The following is a 15,681-nucleotide window of genomic DNA, read 5'->3' on the forward strand; positions in this document are numbered from 1 at the left end:
ACCCAGCCAGGACCACGAGAAGACTTGGTTTCCTTCTCAACTGTATCTCCAGCAGCTAGAACAGCACCTTGCTGTCATCAGCCGCAGAAACACAAAATGTTTCCGAGTGCCAGGCACAGTTCTAAGCCCTTCCCATGAACTAACTCGTCGAATCCTCGCAACCACCCTATTTGCCACCACTCATTTTAAAGATGGACACACCAAGGTCCAGGCAAGCTTAGTGATTGGCTAAAGTTTTCATGGCCAGGAAGAGGCTATGAGAATTTGAACCCAGGTTTTCTGGCTCTGGAACCCATCACACGAGGCTCCTATTCAATAAATCACTCCTGCCTTAATCCAGTTGGAGTTCTAGAACCATGACAACCGACCACACCTGAACCAGATGCACAGTGGGCGGGCGGGGTGGGGAGATGCACAGTGGGTAGAATCTCAGAAAGGCAATATAGACACACAAATAGAAAAGACCCCCCAGAACACACAGAGACATGGGGACAACCCCCACAGGGACACACAGCACCCAGAGAGAGACACAACACACCCAAACCCAGATACGGTGTCCCACCCAGAACTCCACTGAGCTCCTGTTCTGCTCCCAGCCCCACTGGGCTGGCCCTCGAGGAAGCAGCAGGCTCAGGATGGGAAGAGGGGACAATCTCACTTGTCTGCTCTGCCTGACTGGTTCCACGAGGGCCATGGATGGCACCACCCACCTTATGAAACCCGCATTGGGCAACTGGACCCAGACCTGACCTGGACTCTTGGATTCTGGAGCGAAAGGGGCTGGGAGCCTGAATTCCTGGGTTCTGAGGGAATAGGAGCTGGGTGCCCCCCCAATCATGGATTCTAGGGGAGAGGAGGACGGGGATCGGGACCTGGACTCTCAGGTCCTGAGGAAGAAGAGCTGGAGGCCTGGGATCCTGGGTTCTGGAAAAAGAGGGGCCAGGGACTTGGATTCCTCTCCTCTGTCTTTTAAGGCAGGGTTCCAGTTAGCAGATAAAAATACAGGACACCCAGTTAAAGGTGAATTTCAGATGAACAACAAATACCTTTTTTAGTATAAGTATATCCCAAAGATGGCATGGAACATACTTACGCCAAAAAAATGTTGTTGTTGTTGTTGTTGTTGTTTGCCTGAAATTTACATTTAACTGGGCATCCTATATTTTATCCGGCAACCCTGTTGAGGGGATGGATGCCAGGTGCTCAGAGACAGCCATGGCCACTGGTCAGGCCCCAGGCCCCTGCTCTTCCTGTCCCTGCCCTCCTCCTCACCCCTAAGCAGGCCACCTCACAGCTTCCCCACCCGCTTTCCTCATCTACATGAGTTGCTGTCTAATTGCAGCCCCCAGGCTGTGTCAGAGTGGGGAGAGGAAACCCGAGGACAACTCGGGTTGTCATCCTGGGAGCCCTGGGGTCCTCAGAGATGACTGACCCTGAGTCACCTGCAGATCATGGTCTGGCCAGCTGGGGGATGGGGCCCTGGGGCTGCCTCTGTGAGGAGGCCTGGAGATGGAGATGTGGGGATGGGAGGCAGAGACCTGGGGACGAGGGCCGGAGACACACAGCTTGGGAGAACAGAGACTCAGACATGGGGAGACAGAGAACCAGAGCAACTTGGAAACAGACTGGCACAGATCAGGAAAGAGATACAGAGCTAGTGAGGCAAAGATGCAGAGATGGGGGCACAGGGACACTAGACCAGAAGTGGAGAGATGTTCCTAGACATTCAGGCTCCTGGACCAAGTGACAGACACGCACCAGAAAAACGCTGAGTGCCACCCAGCAGTCTGGGGACAAGGAGAGCGAGCCATCTGGGTGGTGCCGGGAGACCAAGGCTTGGGTCCTGCTGTGGGTTGGATTGGGAGGTGAGGGAAAAGCTGGGATCCCAGGCGGATAGGGTGATCCACCTGCCATCACCCCATACCCATTCCCAGTGGGGTGACACCACCACCTTCTCTGCAGGTGACACCCCAATTCTCCAGCGCCTACATTTTTGGGGTGACACCTGTGCTAGAAACCCCACCCGACTCTAATGCTGCTTCCCTCACTGAGTCACTTCCAACCCTGCCAGGCCTGTTGGGGGCAGACTTTGGTGACTCAGGAGCCCAGCATCAAAAATCCCAGGACCCCTGCACACTCAGGGGCGCAGCCTAGCCTAACCCAAGAGTCTACACCCCTAGCCAGAATCTGAGCCCCTCTCCCTCCTCTGTTAGGGGCCCAGATGAAGCCCCAGCCCCTCCTCCCTCAGACCCAGGAGTCCGGCCCCCGCGCCCCCATCTGCTCTGTTACCCCACCCCCACCCCCAGTCCTGGGCCACATCCATCTCCTTCCAGAACCACAGTTTCTCGGTTCCCAGCCTCCTCCCTTCCCAGTTTGAAGGTCGAGTGAGTTGTATATATTTACTTTGGTTTCAGCATGAGTCACCCCCAAAACACACTGCCCCCCATGGGCCTGGTGGCCCCAAATGGGAGGACGGTGCCCCCTCTTCCAGGGAAGTGGGAACCTCACTCAGGGGGAAAGGAGAGGCCCTCACAGGGGAGCCCCCACTGCACTCTCCTGCACCCCCCATTCCTTCCTCCACCTCCCTGCCTCTCCACTTTCCACCTCTGTGTCTCTTCTCTGAATCTGGCTCCTCTCTCTGCTGTTTCTCCCCCAGATCTTTGTCCCTCTCTGTCTTGGCATCTCTCTCTCCATCTCTCTATGTCTTCGTCTCTGTCCATCTCTCTGAATCCCCTTCTCTCTCTCCCGCCTGGGCCTCTCCCCTTCTGTCTCTGTGTCCCCCATTCCCTCCCCGTCTCTCTGTCGTCCCTCTCTTTGGGTCTCTGCACTGTGGCCCAGCTGCGCCCCTTGCGCCTCCCCTCTGCCTTCTCTCCCTTCACCCCCTGTCTCTCCCTGCCTGCTCCCCTTTCTGTCTCCCCTCCCAGCTCCGCATCCCTGGCCCCCTCCCTGATTTCCTCGGTCCCACAAGAGCTGGAGGGGAAAAGGGGGGATGGGGGATGGAGAGCCAGGGAGGGGAAGTTCCTGTGGGGGGAAGAGGGTCAGCCAGACCGGCTGGGCTCCCTGGGCACCTCTGTCAGAGCCCCGCCCAGGGCTGTGTGGCCCGCCCCAATATAAGCAGCTCCTGGCCAGAGACAGAACACAGTGCCCGGCTCACCCACACCTGTCTGCATCATCGCCATTGCTGTCTCCTGCAGGTAGGAGCATCTGCCCACAGCCTCTTCTCTGTGTCCCCCCACCCCCGCTCCCCTGACATCTCTGTCCCTTGCATATCTCTGACTGTCTCGGTGGACACTTCTGTCTTTCTCAATGCCCTCCGTGTCCACCTTCTCAACCTCAGTGGCGCTGGGTTGAATCTGGAAGTCCTGGGGCCCAGTGCGGCCTCTACTAACCCCCTTGGCCTGGGCCGTCGGATGTGGGGCATTTCTCTTCACCTCTCTGAGCCTCAGTGTTCCATCTGTGAAATGGGCTTGCAGAGAAGTCAAAGCCCTGGGCAGGTGTGAGTGTTACTGGTGGCATCTCTATGGGCACCTGGCTCTGATCTCTTTCTCCCCTTGTCTCTGACTCCGCCTGTCTCTGTCCCCTGGTCTCTGTCTCCAGCTCTACCTCTGGTATGGGGAAGGTCCTGTGGGGTCTGTCGGGCAGCGGTACAGAGATGGGCGAGTTTCTCGCCCCCACCCCATACATCCCTACTCCATGTTTCTCCCAGCTGGCAGGCTGACTTGGCCTCTTTCTCCCCAGTGCCCTTCCCCCTGAGAACCCAGCCCCCAGTGCCCCTGCTCCTTGCCCGCCCCTCCCCCAGTATCCAGCAACCTTTGGACAGACTCAGCCACTGTCACCGCGGCCACCTCTGCTGTCCCCAACACCGCCACCTCCTCAGGGCCAGCAAGATGCAGTTTGAGATGCACGACAACGTGAAAGGCAAAGGTGGGATCACTGGAACCCTTCCGGTCCCTGGAACCTGGCCGCTTCCCTCCCCTGGGCGCCCTGGCTTCGAAGACAGATGGCGCCTGATTGCATCCCAGAGGCCCCTGGAAATGCGGGAACCCAGCTCCCCAGGCGCAGACGTGGAGGAGGCGGCGCACTTCTCGCCCCGCCCGGATGTGGCACCCACCCTTCCCCAGACTTGCAGGAGTTCCCCACCCACAGCCCAACCAGATGTGCAGGAGGCAGTGGCGATGGGGACAGACTGGGGTGTCAGTGCTCAAACGTGGTGGAAAGGAAAGGGAGGTGCAGTGGTGTCCTCTCCGTGGGCGGCCTGGTGGCCCCGCCCAGACTGCCCGGCAGAGGCAGGGGCGGCAGGGATGTGGGGTCCGGGAGGGGTGGTCGGGCTGCCCGCTGACCCTGGCCCACCACCTTCGCAGCCATGTCCTACCCAGTGACCAGTCAGCCCCAGTGCGCTAGCAGCTGCTACCAGACCCAGCTCAGCGACTGGCACACGGGACTCACGGACTGCTGCAACGACATGCCCGTCTGTGAGTGCCGGCGGCTCCCTCCGGGGGGCGGGGCCAGGCCCCACGAACCCCACGCCCCCTCCCTTCCTTAGACCCTGAATTCCCACACTCTGGCCCTCACCCCTTCCTCCCACCTCCAACACTCCCCAGGATCCTGACCTCACCTCTTCCAACGTCCCCTTGCACCCTCAACTTTCCCCGTTGTGGCCCCAGCTCCCCCTCCAAAACCCTATCTCCCAGCCTCCAAACCACCCCCGCTGGGAACCCTTCATTCCCTCCGGGACCCTCGACTGGGCGCCGCGGAGCATCGGCCTCGCCTCTCCCCCAGGCGCCTCTCCCCGGTGGGCCCCGCTCTGACTGCCCCGCGCCCGCCCCCAGGTCTGTGCGGCACTTTCGCCCCCCTGTGCCTCGCCTGCCGCATCTCCGACGACTTCGGGGAGTGCTGTTGCGCGCCCTACCTGCCCGGAGGCCTGCACTCCCTGCGCACGGGCATGCGGGAGCGCTATCACATCCAGGTGCGTGCGGGTCGCGGGGCCCGGGCGGGGACGGACCTCCTGGGACCCAAGGCGGGGCTCCTAACTCTCTCTCCCCCAACCCTCTAGGGCTCCGTCGGGCACGACTGGGCGGCCCTCACCTTTTGTTTGCCCTGCGCCCTCTGTCAGATGGCGCGGGAATTGAAGATCCGGGAGTAAAGCAGCTCCACGCGCCTCCTCCTTTTCCACCGGTCACGCCCGGCCCCCTCTGCCCCCTCGGCCCCCTCTGCCGCCTCGTGGGAGGGCCTACCCCTCCGCCCTATCCCGCTACCAGAAATACACCCACAATAAAAACCTGAAAACCAACTCCGCCTGCATTCTTTTTGTCCCAGGGAAGGAATCTGGGTGGAGAAGGTTTGGTGAGGGTTGTGGGGACACAGGGAAGATGTCTAGGTGTGGAAGGATGCCAGGGTCAGATCCTTGACCCCAGCCTGCTGTGTATGACATTGGCAAGTCTTACCTCGCTAAGCCAGGGGGTCCTCATTAACAAAGTGAAACCACTAACCCCTTAAACTGCCCAACCGAAGCTCTGCGGGGATCCTGAAAATAAGCAAAACCAGAAAAAGCTCCAAGAAAAAATTTAGGAGAGCCCCTTCCCACCCCTACTAAGTCAATACCTATGGACTCTTGGCCTACACACAATCCTAACAGGTTTGGGGTGGGGGGGTCCTTTGTCTCCAAAGCAGAGAACTGCCAGGTTTAAGGCTCCCTGGAGCTGAAACTAATCCTTAAGGATCACCCAGTTCTCTTTATTCAAAAGCGACTAGCAGATTAAGAAAATCTAGTCTCAAAATTGGGCAGAGCAAGGATCTGATCTCAACTCTTGCCACTTACTAGGCGTATTATCTTAGTCAATTAATAAGCCTCTCTGAGCCTGTTTCCTCCTCTGAGGATAATCCCTAATATGTCATATGGCTACTGTGTGAGCAAGAGACAGAACAGATGGAAAGACCAAAGAGTGAGCTTAATAAACTTGTATTATTATGTATAATAACACTACACTATTCTGTTATTTGTGTTATTTGCTGTTATTCTCGCTCTCTCTCTCCATCTGTGTATCCAACCATCAAGTGACATCTTTACTAGGAGTATCTAATGGGCATCTCAAATTTAAAACCTAACTCCAGGGGTGCCTGGGTGGCTCAGTTGGTTAAGCGTCCGACTCTTGATTTTGGCTCAGGTCATGATCTCAGGATCTGAGAGAGCCCACGTTGGGCTCCCTGCTGGGCATGAGACCTGCTTAAGATTCTCTCTCCCTCCCCCACCCTGCAAGTACTCTCTCTCTCTCTCAAATAAATAAATAAATAAAACCTAACTCTAGATTCCCCACCCAAAACCTGCTACTCCCAGGCTCCCCCTCTCAGGAAATAGCAAACCCCATCTTTCCAGCTGCTCAGTCACTTTATTACCCAATGTCCCAACCTGTCAACTAGTTTCGTTAGTTCTACTTTCAGAATATATCCAAAACCTCACTTCTCCCTACTCCGCTGCCCCCACCTTGTTCCAGCCACCCTCCTCTTCAGCCTAGACTAATGCAGTGGCTCCTCACTGGGCTCCGTGCCCTAACTCCACATCTTTAGTTTCCTCCCACAGAGAAGCCCTGTGAACACCTGAGTTAGGTCACATCCCTCCTGCCCTCAGAAACTTCTCATGGCTCTTCCTGCATAGAGTTCAAGCCAGAGCCCTCACTGTGGCCCAAGGACCTGCACCATCTGCTTCCTGCTTCCTCTGTGCCCTTCTCTCCTCCTTATTCCCTCTGACGAGTCTCGTGGTTGTTTCTCCAATGCTAGCCATGCTCCCACCGCAGGGCCTTTGCACTAGCCGTTCCCCCGACTTGGAATTCTCTTCCCTCACATGTCCCTATGGCTCATTCCTGCACTTCTGCTCACACGCCGTCTGAAGAGAGAGGCCTTCCCTTCTACCTTATCTTCCATAGCGAGTACCGACCCCCCCTTCCCCTCCTTCATCACCTTGTTTTTCTGGCCATATATCAACATACCACATCATTTGCTTATTTATTATCTGGCTCCCCGCTGGTGTGTCAGCTCCATGAGGGCGGGGACCTCATTCACAGCTGTGTTCCCAGCACCTAGAACAGTGTGGAGCCCATTGCAGGTGGAGAGGAGTGATCACAGGTGGGAGCCATGGACGCAGAAAAGGGACATGATTTTAGAGGTAATTGGGGGAGGGGGCAATGGACAGACAGGCTTGCATCAGAATCTGGGCTGTTAATCTGCCCTGAGTCCTTAGGCAAGGGGCTTAGTTTCCAAATCTGCAAAATGGGGGCACAAACCTGTACCTCTCAGCATTGATGTGGGGGAAGAGTAAAAGACACACCAAGCACCCAGCACTCACTACCTGGAATGCTGTAGGCCCTTGGTGAAATCCCCCCCACCCCTTTTCCCGAAATCCTTAGGGCATTGATGGCCATACACAGACCCCTGAATCCAGACCTTCAGGCTCCCATGCTCAGGCTTTCTCTCACGCTCCTGGAGCCTCTTGCATTCAGGTATGTGGATAGCAGAGCAAGGTGCCCGCTGAGGGGCTAAGTGGAGGGACAGTGCTATAGGGCATTCGTACAGGAGCATCCGCACGCTATGGACAGCAGCTGGAGAGGGCGGCTCTGCGTCCCAGGGACAGGGTCCAGTCACAGTGCAAATGCTCTGCCCCGGAAGGCAGTCACAGGCTGGTGGCGGGAAAGAGACCTTACCAAAGGTCTGATCAGAACGCAGACGAGTCTTGAAGAACCACCTTAGCTCCTTCCTGGTGGTGCAGGATGACCGCTCCACTGGGACTGGAGACTGGCCTGGGACTCCCCGAGGCAGCACGCCCTGCTTCTGGTGAGCTTCCTGGGTGGGAAATTGTGCCTGACCCCTGGCAGAAACTGGGTATTTCAAACACCTGCCCCTAGCGCCCGCTCTGTGCTGGGACAGCGCTCAGCTAGGTGGGCTAAGGAAGAATGTGCACGATGCCCCTTTTGCTCTCTGTGGCCTCGTCTCCTCCTTATTCCCGGGGCCTCCCTCCTCAGGGGGTGAGAGGGCCTGGTGGTCAGGCATGTGGATTTGAGTCATGGGGCAGCTGTCCCTGAACAGCTGAATGAGGTCTATGAACTTCGGTCTTCTCATCTGCACACCGGGATTAGTTACCCCCTCATACGATTGCTGGGCAGGAACATGGCCAGGAGAGCCATCTAACACGGGTGCTCAGCACATACAAGTTCACGGTCACGTCGTGGAGGGCAGGTACTACCAACAGCTCATCAAGGCAGAACTCCTGTGTGGGCAGAGTCATCCCTGAAAATCCTGGACGTTGCCCATAAATCTGAAAATACTGATTTTCGTGGACTGCACTGCAGATGCAACCCCCCCCCCAGTGCACCTCACTTTGGCTAACCACTGGATGAAGCCACCAGCCTTGCCCCTGGGCTGCCTGAACCAGAAGGCATGGTGCTTACCTCTCACCTGGACTCCCACGCTGCGCAAGGCCAACTGAGGGCGCATTTCCACCGCCTGGGCCATGCTCTTGCTTGCCCTGCGGGCCTGGCAGGTGAAGGCCCCCGAGATGCTCCCCGTTTGGGCCGTGAGAGCCTTCTCGGATTCGAGGAAACTCATCATGTTGGGGCATCTTGGTCTCTCTGCTGCCTCAACTCTTCTGAGGCCAGAATAAAACCCAAGCCTGGGACCAAGGGAGTCTGTTTTACCTCCTGAGACAAACGGGTCTCCCTGAGACAGGGATCTGAGGAAGGGCCAGAGGTCTCTGCGCCCCCACCTCCCCTAGGTCCGTCCTTTCTAGGGACAAACAAGCAGCACCATCCCACCCCTGCATAGGAGAGGCAGGGTGGAGCCAGGCCCAGCCACGCAGCTCTGACGGGCCACCAAGGTAAGCACACCGGTTAGATTTCTCTACACTCGGGTGCTGTTCCGAGAAACAAGACACCCCATCTCCTGCATGCACACGGCGCTCAGACACCGGCCTTCCCCCACACTCTTTATTTGCTGCTTCAAGCACTGTCCCTCTTTCAGCCTCATAGACTGAGGGCCCCAGCAGAGAAGAGGCGGGGCTCAGCTCCTCGAGGTCCAAACCCGCAGCTGGGGGATGGAGTCTTGCAAAAAGGAGTCCCAAGTTCAAGATGGCTAGGATGGGAGCTGTCCTCAAGGGGGACAGGAGCTCAGAAGTCCAAGGTGGTGGCTGCTACCTCACCGTCCCACCTCTGATGCGTAGACCAGAACAGCCAATCCCCTGCACTTGGTTCCTTCCACTGAAATACGCAGAGCGGTCTGTCTCCCTGGCTGGGCCTGATTGAAGAGATGCCTACAGGGCATCTCAGACTGGACTTCTGATCGTCCCCACAAGCCCCAGGCTGCCCCACTGTAATAGACGACCCCGCCGTCCGCCCATAGTTTGAGCTACAAAGTCGAGGTCGTCCTGGATTCCCCTCTCCCACCCCAACATCCACACACATCCTGCACCTGTCCCTGACCCACCCCCTCCCCACCACCACCCTAGTCCAGCCCACTGTCATCTCTTGTCCCCTCCGACCCATTCTCCACACCACAGCTGAGGGACCTCTTGAATAGGTACGTCGGATCCTGTCATTCACCCTCATACAACTGTCCCACGGCTTCCCATTGCCCTGAGAATAAAACTCAAAACCCTATCTGGGGCCTGCACGTCCCTGGGTGATGCCACCCCTGCCTGGTCCCCAACCTCACCTCCTCTTTGCACTCGGTCTGGGTCACACTGGCCACCTCTCCGATCCCTCCAATAAAGCACGCTGGTCCCCACCTCTGGGACTTGTCCTTGCAGCTCCCTCCACCTGCGACCCACTTCCCAGCGTTCTCCCCGCAGCCGGTTCTCTCAATCTTTAGGCCCAGCTTCTCCGAGTGCCCAACTTACCCTACCCCGCGGTCCCTCATGGCCACATCCTGTGATCCCTCCTGGCCTCTCCTTCACAGAAATGATCTCACGTGTGTGTGTGTGTGTGTGTGTGCGTGCGCACACGTGCACGCACTGATTGTCTCCCTCCACTGGAACCGAAGCCCCACAAGATCAGGGAACTGGTCTGTCTCGCTTTCTGCTCTGCCCAGTGCCTTCAACAGCGTAGAGTAAGTATTCAATAAATAATTGTTGGCTGCAGAACGGCGAGTGCCCTGGCTGGGGAGGCCCAGGGAAAGGGAGTCGGAGGTCTCTGAGGACACACTGTCCGGGGGGCCCCCAGGCAGAGGAGCCCCGAGTCCAGGGCGGCGTCATCAGGGCACTGCGCTGCCGTGGCTGAGGAGCCCACCGTGGGTCAGAGGGACATGCTGGTGAGATTGTCCTGGCTCAACAGTCCCTTCCGGCCTGCGCCAGCCCCGTGCCCACTGCCCCCGGCGCCCCCGCCGCCCCCACAGTACTCGTGCAGTCTGTGTCTCAGCGTGACAAGTGCCGAGCCCAGGCAGGCACCGTTGGGCGCTTGGGGTCCCCCAGGCAGCTGGAGCAGCAGCGTGGCCACCCCAGCCATACCATCTTCGGTGGGCTCGAGGGTGATAGGCCCGGCTCGCAGGCCGGCAGTCGTGGTGGGGATGGCTGGTGGGCAGCAGCCTCCTCCCACGGGTCCCCAGGGCCCGCCGGCCCCGGTCAGCAGCAGGGGTGCCAGGAAGGGTTCGGAACGGCGGAAGGTGGGCGGCGGGAGCCCGGCCGGCTTCCAGGCAGGGGCCGGGGCAGCGGGGTCGGGCGGGAAGCAGACAGTGACCTTGGCAAAAGGGCGGCTGGCCATCTTGGTCATCTCCTGCAGGTGCCGCCGCTGCTCCTGCCGCTGGTCCAGGGCCTGTTTGGCCTTCCAGAGGAGCACACAGAGCGAGAGGAAGAGAAAGAAGCAGGAGAAGAAGACGGAGAAGAAGACAAACAGGTCGATGTGGGCCTGGTCCTGCCGGAAGAAGAGCAGGCCCTGCGAGTCGGCCGAGCCGTTGGCGCCGGGCCCGCTCGGGTCCCCCACGCCCAGCAGGAGCAGGTAGAAGCGGCTGGACTTGAGAGCATGGTGCTCGTGCGGGTAGGTGATGACCAGCCGGTCCCGCACGCCACGAACCACGAGCACTGCCGACGGCTCCGTCACCGTCACGTAGGTGATCAGGCCGCGTGGCCACACTTCCCGCACCCGTGGCTCGGCTGGGGTGCCTGGCCCACTCCCGGACCCCGGTCCCCCTGGGTCCCCGGCCCCCCGGAGTCCGCCGTCAGCAGGGGGTGGGGGAGGCGGCGGGGGTGGAGGGGGCTGGATATGCACAGTGTGGACGCCTGTGTCGGGGGCCACGCGGACCACAAACGTGTCGTAGGAGGTGGAGACATAGAGGTCCACGGCACCGAAGGTCACATCCAGCGTCAGGCGGATGTCCACATTGGTAAACTTGGGCTGTACGCCGAAGAGGACCGTGCGGCCAGGGCCCAGAGCCCGGCGCTTGGGTTCGTGGAAGCAGTTGGTCTGGGACGTGGGGTCGAGGCAGCATTCCTGCTCCACGGAGATGAGGCGGTAGCACTGCTGGCCACCCAGCGGGCTCCCGTGGAATGACTCCCGGCACTTGGCGCACTGCGGGGGGCGGGGGGCGAGGGGCGGGGGCGGTCAGGGCTGAGCTCAGCGCCCGGCCACCCTCCAAGTCCTGACATTCTGGACCGACTGGTGAGCAGCCACTGCCCCAGGCTCCCTCAGTCCCCAGCAGCTTCCTGGGGACTGTCCCTCACCCCGACGCAGTGTGGAGGCCCCCAGGACCCCACGCTCCAGCGCTGCTGTCCCACCCTGATGTGGAGGCCTCTGGAACTCTCAGGCGCAGCGATGAAGGGCTCTGTCGAACCTGCCTCTACTCCTCACTACTTGGGTGGCTAAGCTCGCTGAACTTGAGATCCCTCCTCTGTACCCAGGCGGCAAACAGGGCTCACGCATGGGACTGCCGAAGCTCCAGGCACAGCACAGGGTGGGCCGGCCTCACCTGCCAGCCTTGCTGTTTCTGGACTGCATGAGGTACGTCCCACCTCAGGGCCTTTGCACTGGCTGATCCTCTTGCCTGGATCACTCTCTACTCGCCCACAACCCCCGTGGCTGCTTGTCTGGTATCCCGACTTCTATCAGATCGTTTCTCAAGTGTCACCTTCTCACCGAGGCCCTCCTTGGTCGTCATATCTACCATTCCCACTCCTTTCTCCTCACTGCTCATCATTAACATGCTCTGCATCTAACTTACTCATTCGTTTGTTGCTCAGCTCCTCCACGGGAATGTAACTTTCCCGAGGACAGAACACCCTGCCCATTTTGGTGCCCACTGCATCCCAGTGCCTCCCATGCAGCCCAGCACACAGTAGGGGCTCAGTAAATATGTGCTGGATGAATGAGTGGCCCTCTCGGGGTGCAGGGCCCTTGGCCTGGAACTCACTTCTCCAGCCGTACCTGGTACCTGTAGCAGTCCCGACGGTCACTAGGGGAGCTGCCCTGGCACGTGCCCGTCTCCGTATTGTTCTGACACGGGCAGCCCGTCCCGTCCTGCTCGTTACATGTATCTGCATGGCCATTACACTGGCATCTGAGGAAGCGGGGGGAAGACAGGGGTCACAGAGCTCCCCTGGCCCACAGGGGTCCAGGCTCGATGCTGCAGAGGTGAGCTTGAGTCCGAGCTCCAGGCCAGAAGAGGAAACTGAAGCTCACAGGGGGTCAAGCCATTTGCCCAAAGCCAGGGAGCCAGTCAGCGGCAAGGTTAGGACTTGAAGCCAGGTCGGAATGACTCAAGTCTACTGAGCATTCGGGAAGGAAGGGCTGGGGTGGGAGGCCGCCCGAAGGCCTCGCCCCTTGGCAGCTCCCTCTCTGCCCCCCAGTCTCCATGGCGGATGCTCTGTGGTCTGCGTGTCAGCACCGGCCTCTGAGGGAGGGGGTCTCCCACCTGAGCCTGGCTCATGGCCCCCAGCTCGGCCTCAGCCCCGGGCCTCCCTGGGGATGCTGTCCGCTCCTGCCTGAGGGCAGAGAACTGGGGAGAGGGGTGTGGCTCCCAGAGCTATTCGCTGTGGGCAGGGCTAGGGTCCCCGGCCCCCCTGCTTCTCACTTGGTGCACTTCCCGTCCAGGAGGAAGTAGCCGTGCAGACAGCTCTCGCATTTGTCCCCATAGCTGTTATTCTGGCAGTTCACACACACGGCCTCATCTTCACTGGGCCCCTCGGTCACCCAGTTGTCAATCTGGCCAAGGAAAGACGGGGTGATCGCAAAGAGGCGTGGGCCAGCCCCCTCCTCCCGAGACCCAGGAGTCCTGGCCCGTGGCCTCTCCTACCTCCTCCGGATCCAGTGAGTACTTCTCGGGCTCCTTCCTGGCCATTTCGAGCTCCTTCCTGGAGACGCAGACGTGGCTGTTGCCACGACAGAAGGCGTGGCACGGCCGGCAGGTCCCGCCCCCCACAGCTGAACCCACGAACAGGGGGAGGCACTGCTCACAGTGGCTGCCCTGGAAACCGGGGACGGGGTGGTCAGAGCAGGCAGGGTGGGAGAAGGGGCCCTCTGGGAGCGCTGCGGGAGGGCAGCAGGGGCTCAGGCTCTTGGTTCGGGCCGTCCCAGCCTTGGGGCAGTTTAGCCTCTGCCTTCGCTTGCGCACCTCCGGTGACTCAGGCCGAGGGGGGTGGCGTTCGCGCCCGTCCAGCTCCAGGTGTTGAGCTCAGAAAGCCCTTCCCTGTGCCACCCGGAGTCCTCCTCCACGGGCCCCGCCTCCCTAGTTCAGCACTGACTCTGTCCGCTATTCCGGGGCGGCCCCTCTCTGACACGAATCCAGGCAGTGTCCCCAAAGCCTCCCCCACCCTGGGGCCTGGCTCCTCCAGGCTCGGAGTGAGGCTCAAGACACGGGTGCGTCGGAGGCCCCGGGCAGCCCACCTTGGTGTGGTTACGGCATAGCAAGCAGTGGTCGCGGGCCCCCACGCCCGCACACTCGCTGTGGCGGTTGCAGCGACACTCGGTGGAGCAGTTGCGGCCCACGAAGCCGAAGTGGCAGCGGCAGTGGTCGGGTTCCACACACGAGCCGTTCACGCAGCCCTGGGCGCACACGGGGCGGCACAGCCCGGTCACACTGCAGGGGCAGGGGGCGGGGGGCGGTGGAGGGGCAGGGCAGGGCCGGGGTCCTCGGGGGTCCGGCCAGCCCACCACCCACTAGACCGCCCTCAACTCGTGGCTCAGCCCTGGTCTGTCCCACGCTCCCCCTCCGGGGTCTAGCCTCCATCTCCCTCAGGGGCTAGCCTGCCATCCTCCCTCTTCCCAGCGAGCCCTGCCCCTCCACGCGCTGGCCCTTCACCCCTTCCTGCATGAATGCCACGCCTCACATCTGCGCCGGCCCACGCCTCACCCGTTCCTGCTCCCACAGCCCGCCCCCCACAGTCGCCTGGGCCCCCGCCACCTCACTTGTCCATGGTGTAGCCCGCCTTGCAGCTGCACTCGTAACCGTGCGGCCGGTCGTGGCAGTTCTGCGTCTCGTTGCAGTCGTGGTGCCCGTTTGCACACTCGTCCTCAGGGGGGCAGGACAGGAAGGCCCAGGAGGCCCCAGGCCGCCCGCACGTCAGCCCTGGCACAGGGACACGCAGAGCTGCACCGGGTGCCTCTGCAGCAGCTGCCCAGCCACCCGGGCCCCCCTCCGAGACGGCCCCCAGTGCCCCCAGGTTCTCTGTGCCAGACCCACCCCCGAGCGCGGCTCACCGTCCCGGGGACCGCTGAGTCCACCCTCCAGGCAGCGGCCACCCCCATCCTGGCCCCCCCAGGCACACCAGCCACAGTGGGGGCGCCACAGGCACAGGGCACACTGGGAAGCCTGAGCACAGCCCAGGGAGCAGCTCTCGGGTCCTCGCAGCAGGCGGCCACAGCCTCCAGCCATACATCGCAGGGGCAGGTAGGAGGGGCTCAGACACTGTACAGGGGAGGGGAGATGAGAAATGGGGGGGGTGGGCAAGAGAGAGGCAGAGAAAGAGGATCAAACACATTCTGCGTGTCTTCCCAGACCGCACCCCCTCCTCGGGGCTCTCGCCCCTCTCTGGCCACAGCCCATGGGTCAAAGTGGATACCAGCAGGGGTTAATCACATTCTCCCTGTCAAGCATTTGTAACCTGGAAGTCCACAATGGGAGTCAGGCTAGGGGCATCCTTGAAACTGGAAGATTCTGGAGGTGAGGGCTTTGGGGGCTGTTAGGATGAGCAAAACACAGCAAATGAAGAGAATAGAGGGACAGGAAAAGAGCAGATGCAGAAGGAAGCATCGATGAGGACCACACCCCCCAAGCCCACAGCGGGCGGGGCGGGGGGGAGGAGGGCAGCTTTTCCAGGCCCCGTCGCCAGGCCTGGCTGCACTTTGCACCCTGGGCTCCAAGAGGTACCACTGTGTTGGTGTGACTGGCGGTGTCGGTCTCCCCACCTGGCTTAGCGCGCATGGCTGTTTCTCACAACCAAAGGGGGGCACCAATCCCAGGTTGGGACAGAAACTAGCGACAGGTGCAGGGTTGCAAGCCATTGTCACTTAGGGAAAACGTGCAGCTGGCTGCTGGGGCCGCAGGGTCCTCCCGTGCTGGGCTGGGAAGCGGAGTCTGCGGTCAGGGGCTGCCCAGTAGCTCACACGCCATCACTCAGCACGTCCTGGGACCCAGACAAGGTGCGCAGTCAGGGTCAGACTCTTGGGAACTTTCCGCAGGGTGTCAGAGTATTTTATTTACTGTTCGGGCCTT

General features: G+C 60.4%; 2 protein-coding genes across 2 annotated transcripts in view; one reads left to right on the forward strand and one right to left on the reverse strand.

Annotated features, from left to right (window-relative positions):
* Positions 1-3,153: 3,153 nt before the first annotated feature.
* Positions 3,154-5,283, forward strand: CNFN (cornifelin). Its single transcript, XM_031022535.2, has 4 exons — positions 3,154-3,194; positions 4,362-4,472; positions 4,830-4,966; positions 5,054-5,283. Exons 2-4 carry the CDS (start codon positions 4,364-4,366, stop codon positions 5,141-5,143), a joined length of 336 nt encoding a protein of 111 aa, XP_030878395.1. The 5' UTR covers positions 3,154-3,194; positions 4,362-4,363; the 3' UTR covers positions 5,144-5,283.
* A 3,675-nt stretch (positions 5,284-8,958) lies between these two features.
* MEGF8 (multiple EGF like domains 8) overlaps positions 8,959-15,681 on the reverse strand; it is a 39,930-nt gene continuing 33,207 nt past the window's right edge. Inside the window, exons 35-41 of the mRNA XM_081807899.1 lie at positions 14,667-14,874; positions 14,376-14,535; positions 13,854-14,046; positions 13,264-13,434; positions 13,042-13,172; positions 12,396-12,528; positions 8,959-11,543 (exon numbers count right to left, since the gene is read on the reverse strand). Coding sequence (XP_081664025.1) covers positions 10,275-11,543; positions 12,396-12,528; positions 13,042-13,172; positions 13,264-13,434; positions 13,854-14,046; positions 14,376-14,535; positions 14,667-14,874 — 2,265 coding nt within the window. The 3' untranslated portion in view covers positions 8,959-10,274. The remainder of the gene's footprint in view (positions 11,544-12,395; positions 12,529-13,041; positions 13,173-13,263; positions 13,435-13,853; positions 14,047-14,375; positions 14,536-14,666; positions 14,875-15,681) is intronic.

Source organism: Leptonychotes weddellii, chromosome 16 (assembly GCF_054177405.1).
Source record: "Leptonychotes weddellii isolate Sample4059 chromosome 16, ASM5417740v2, whole genome shotgun sequence".
Lineage (NCBI taxonomy): Eukaryota > Metazoa > Chordata > Mammalia > Carnivora > Phocidae > Leptonychotes > Leptonychotes weddellii.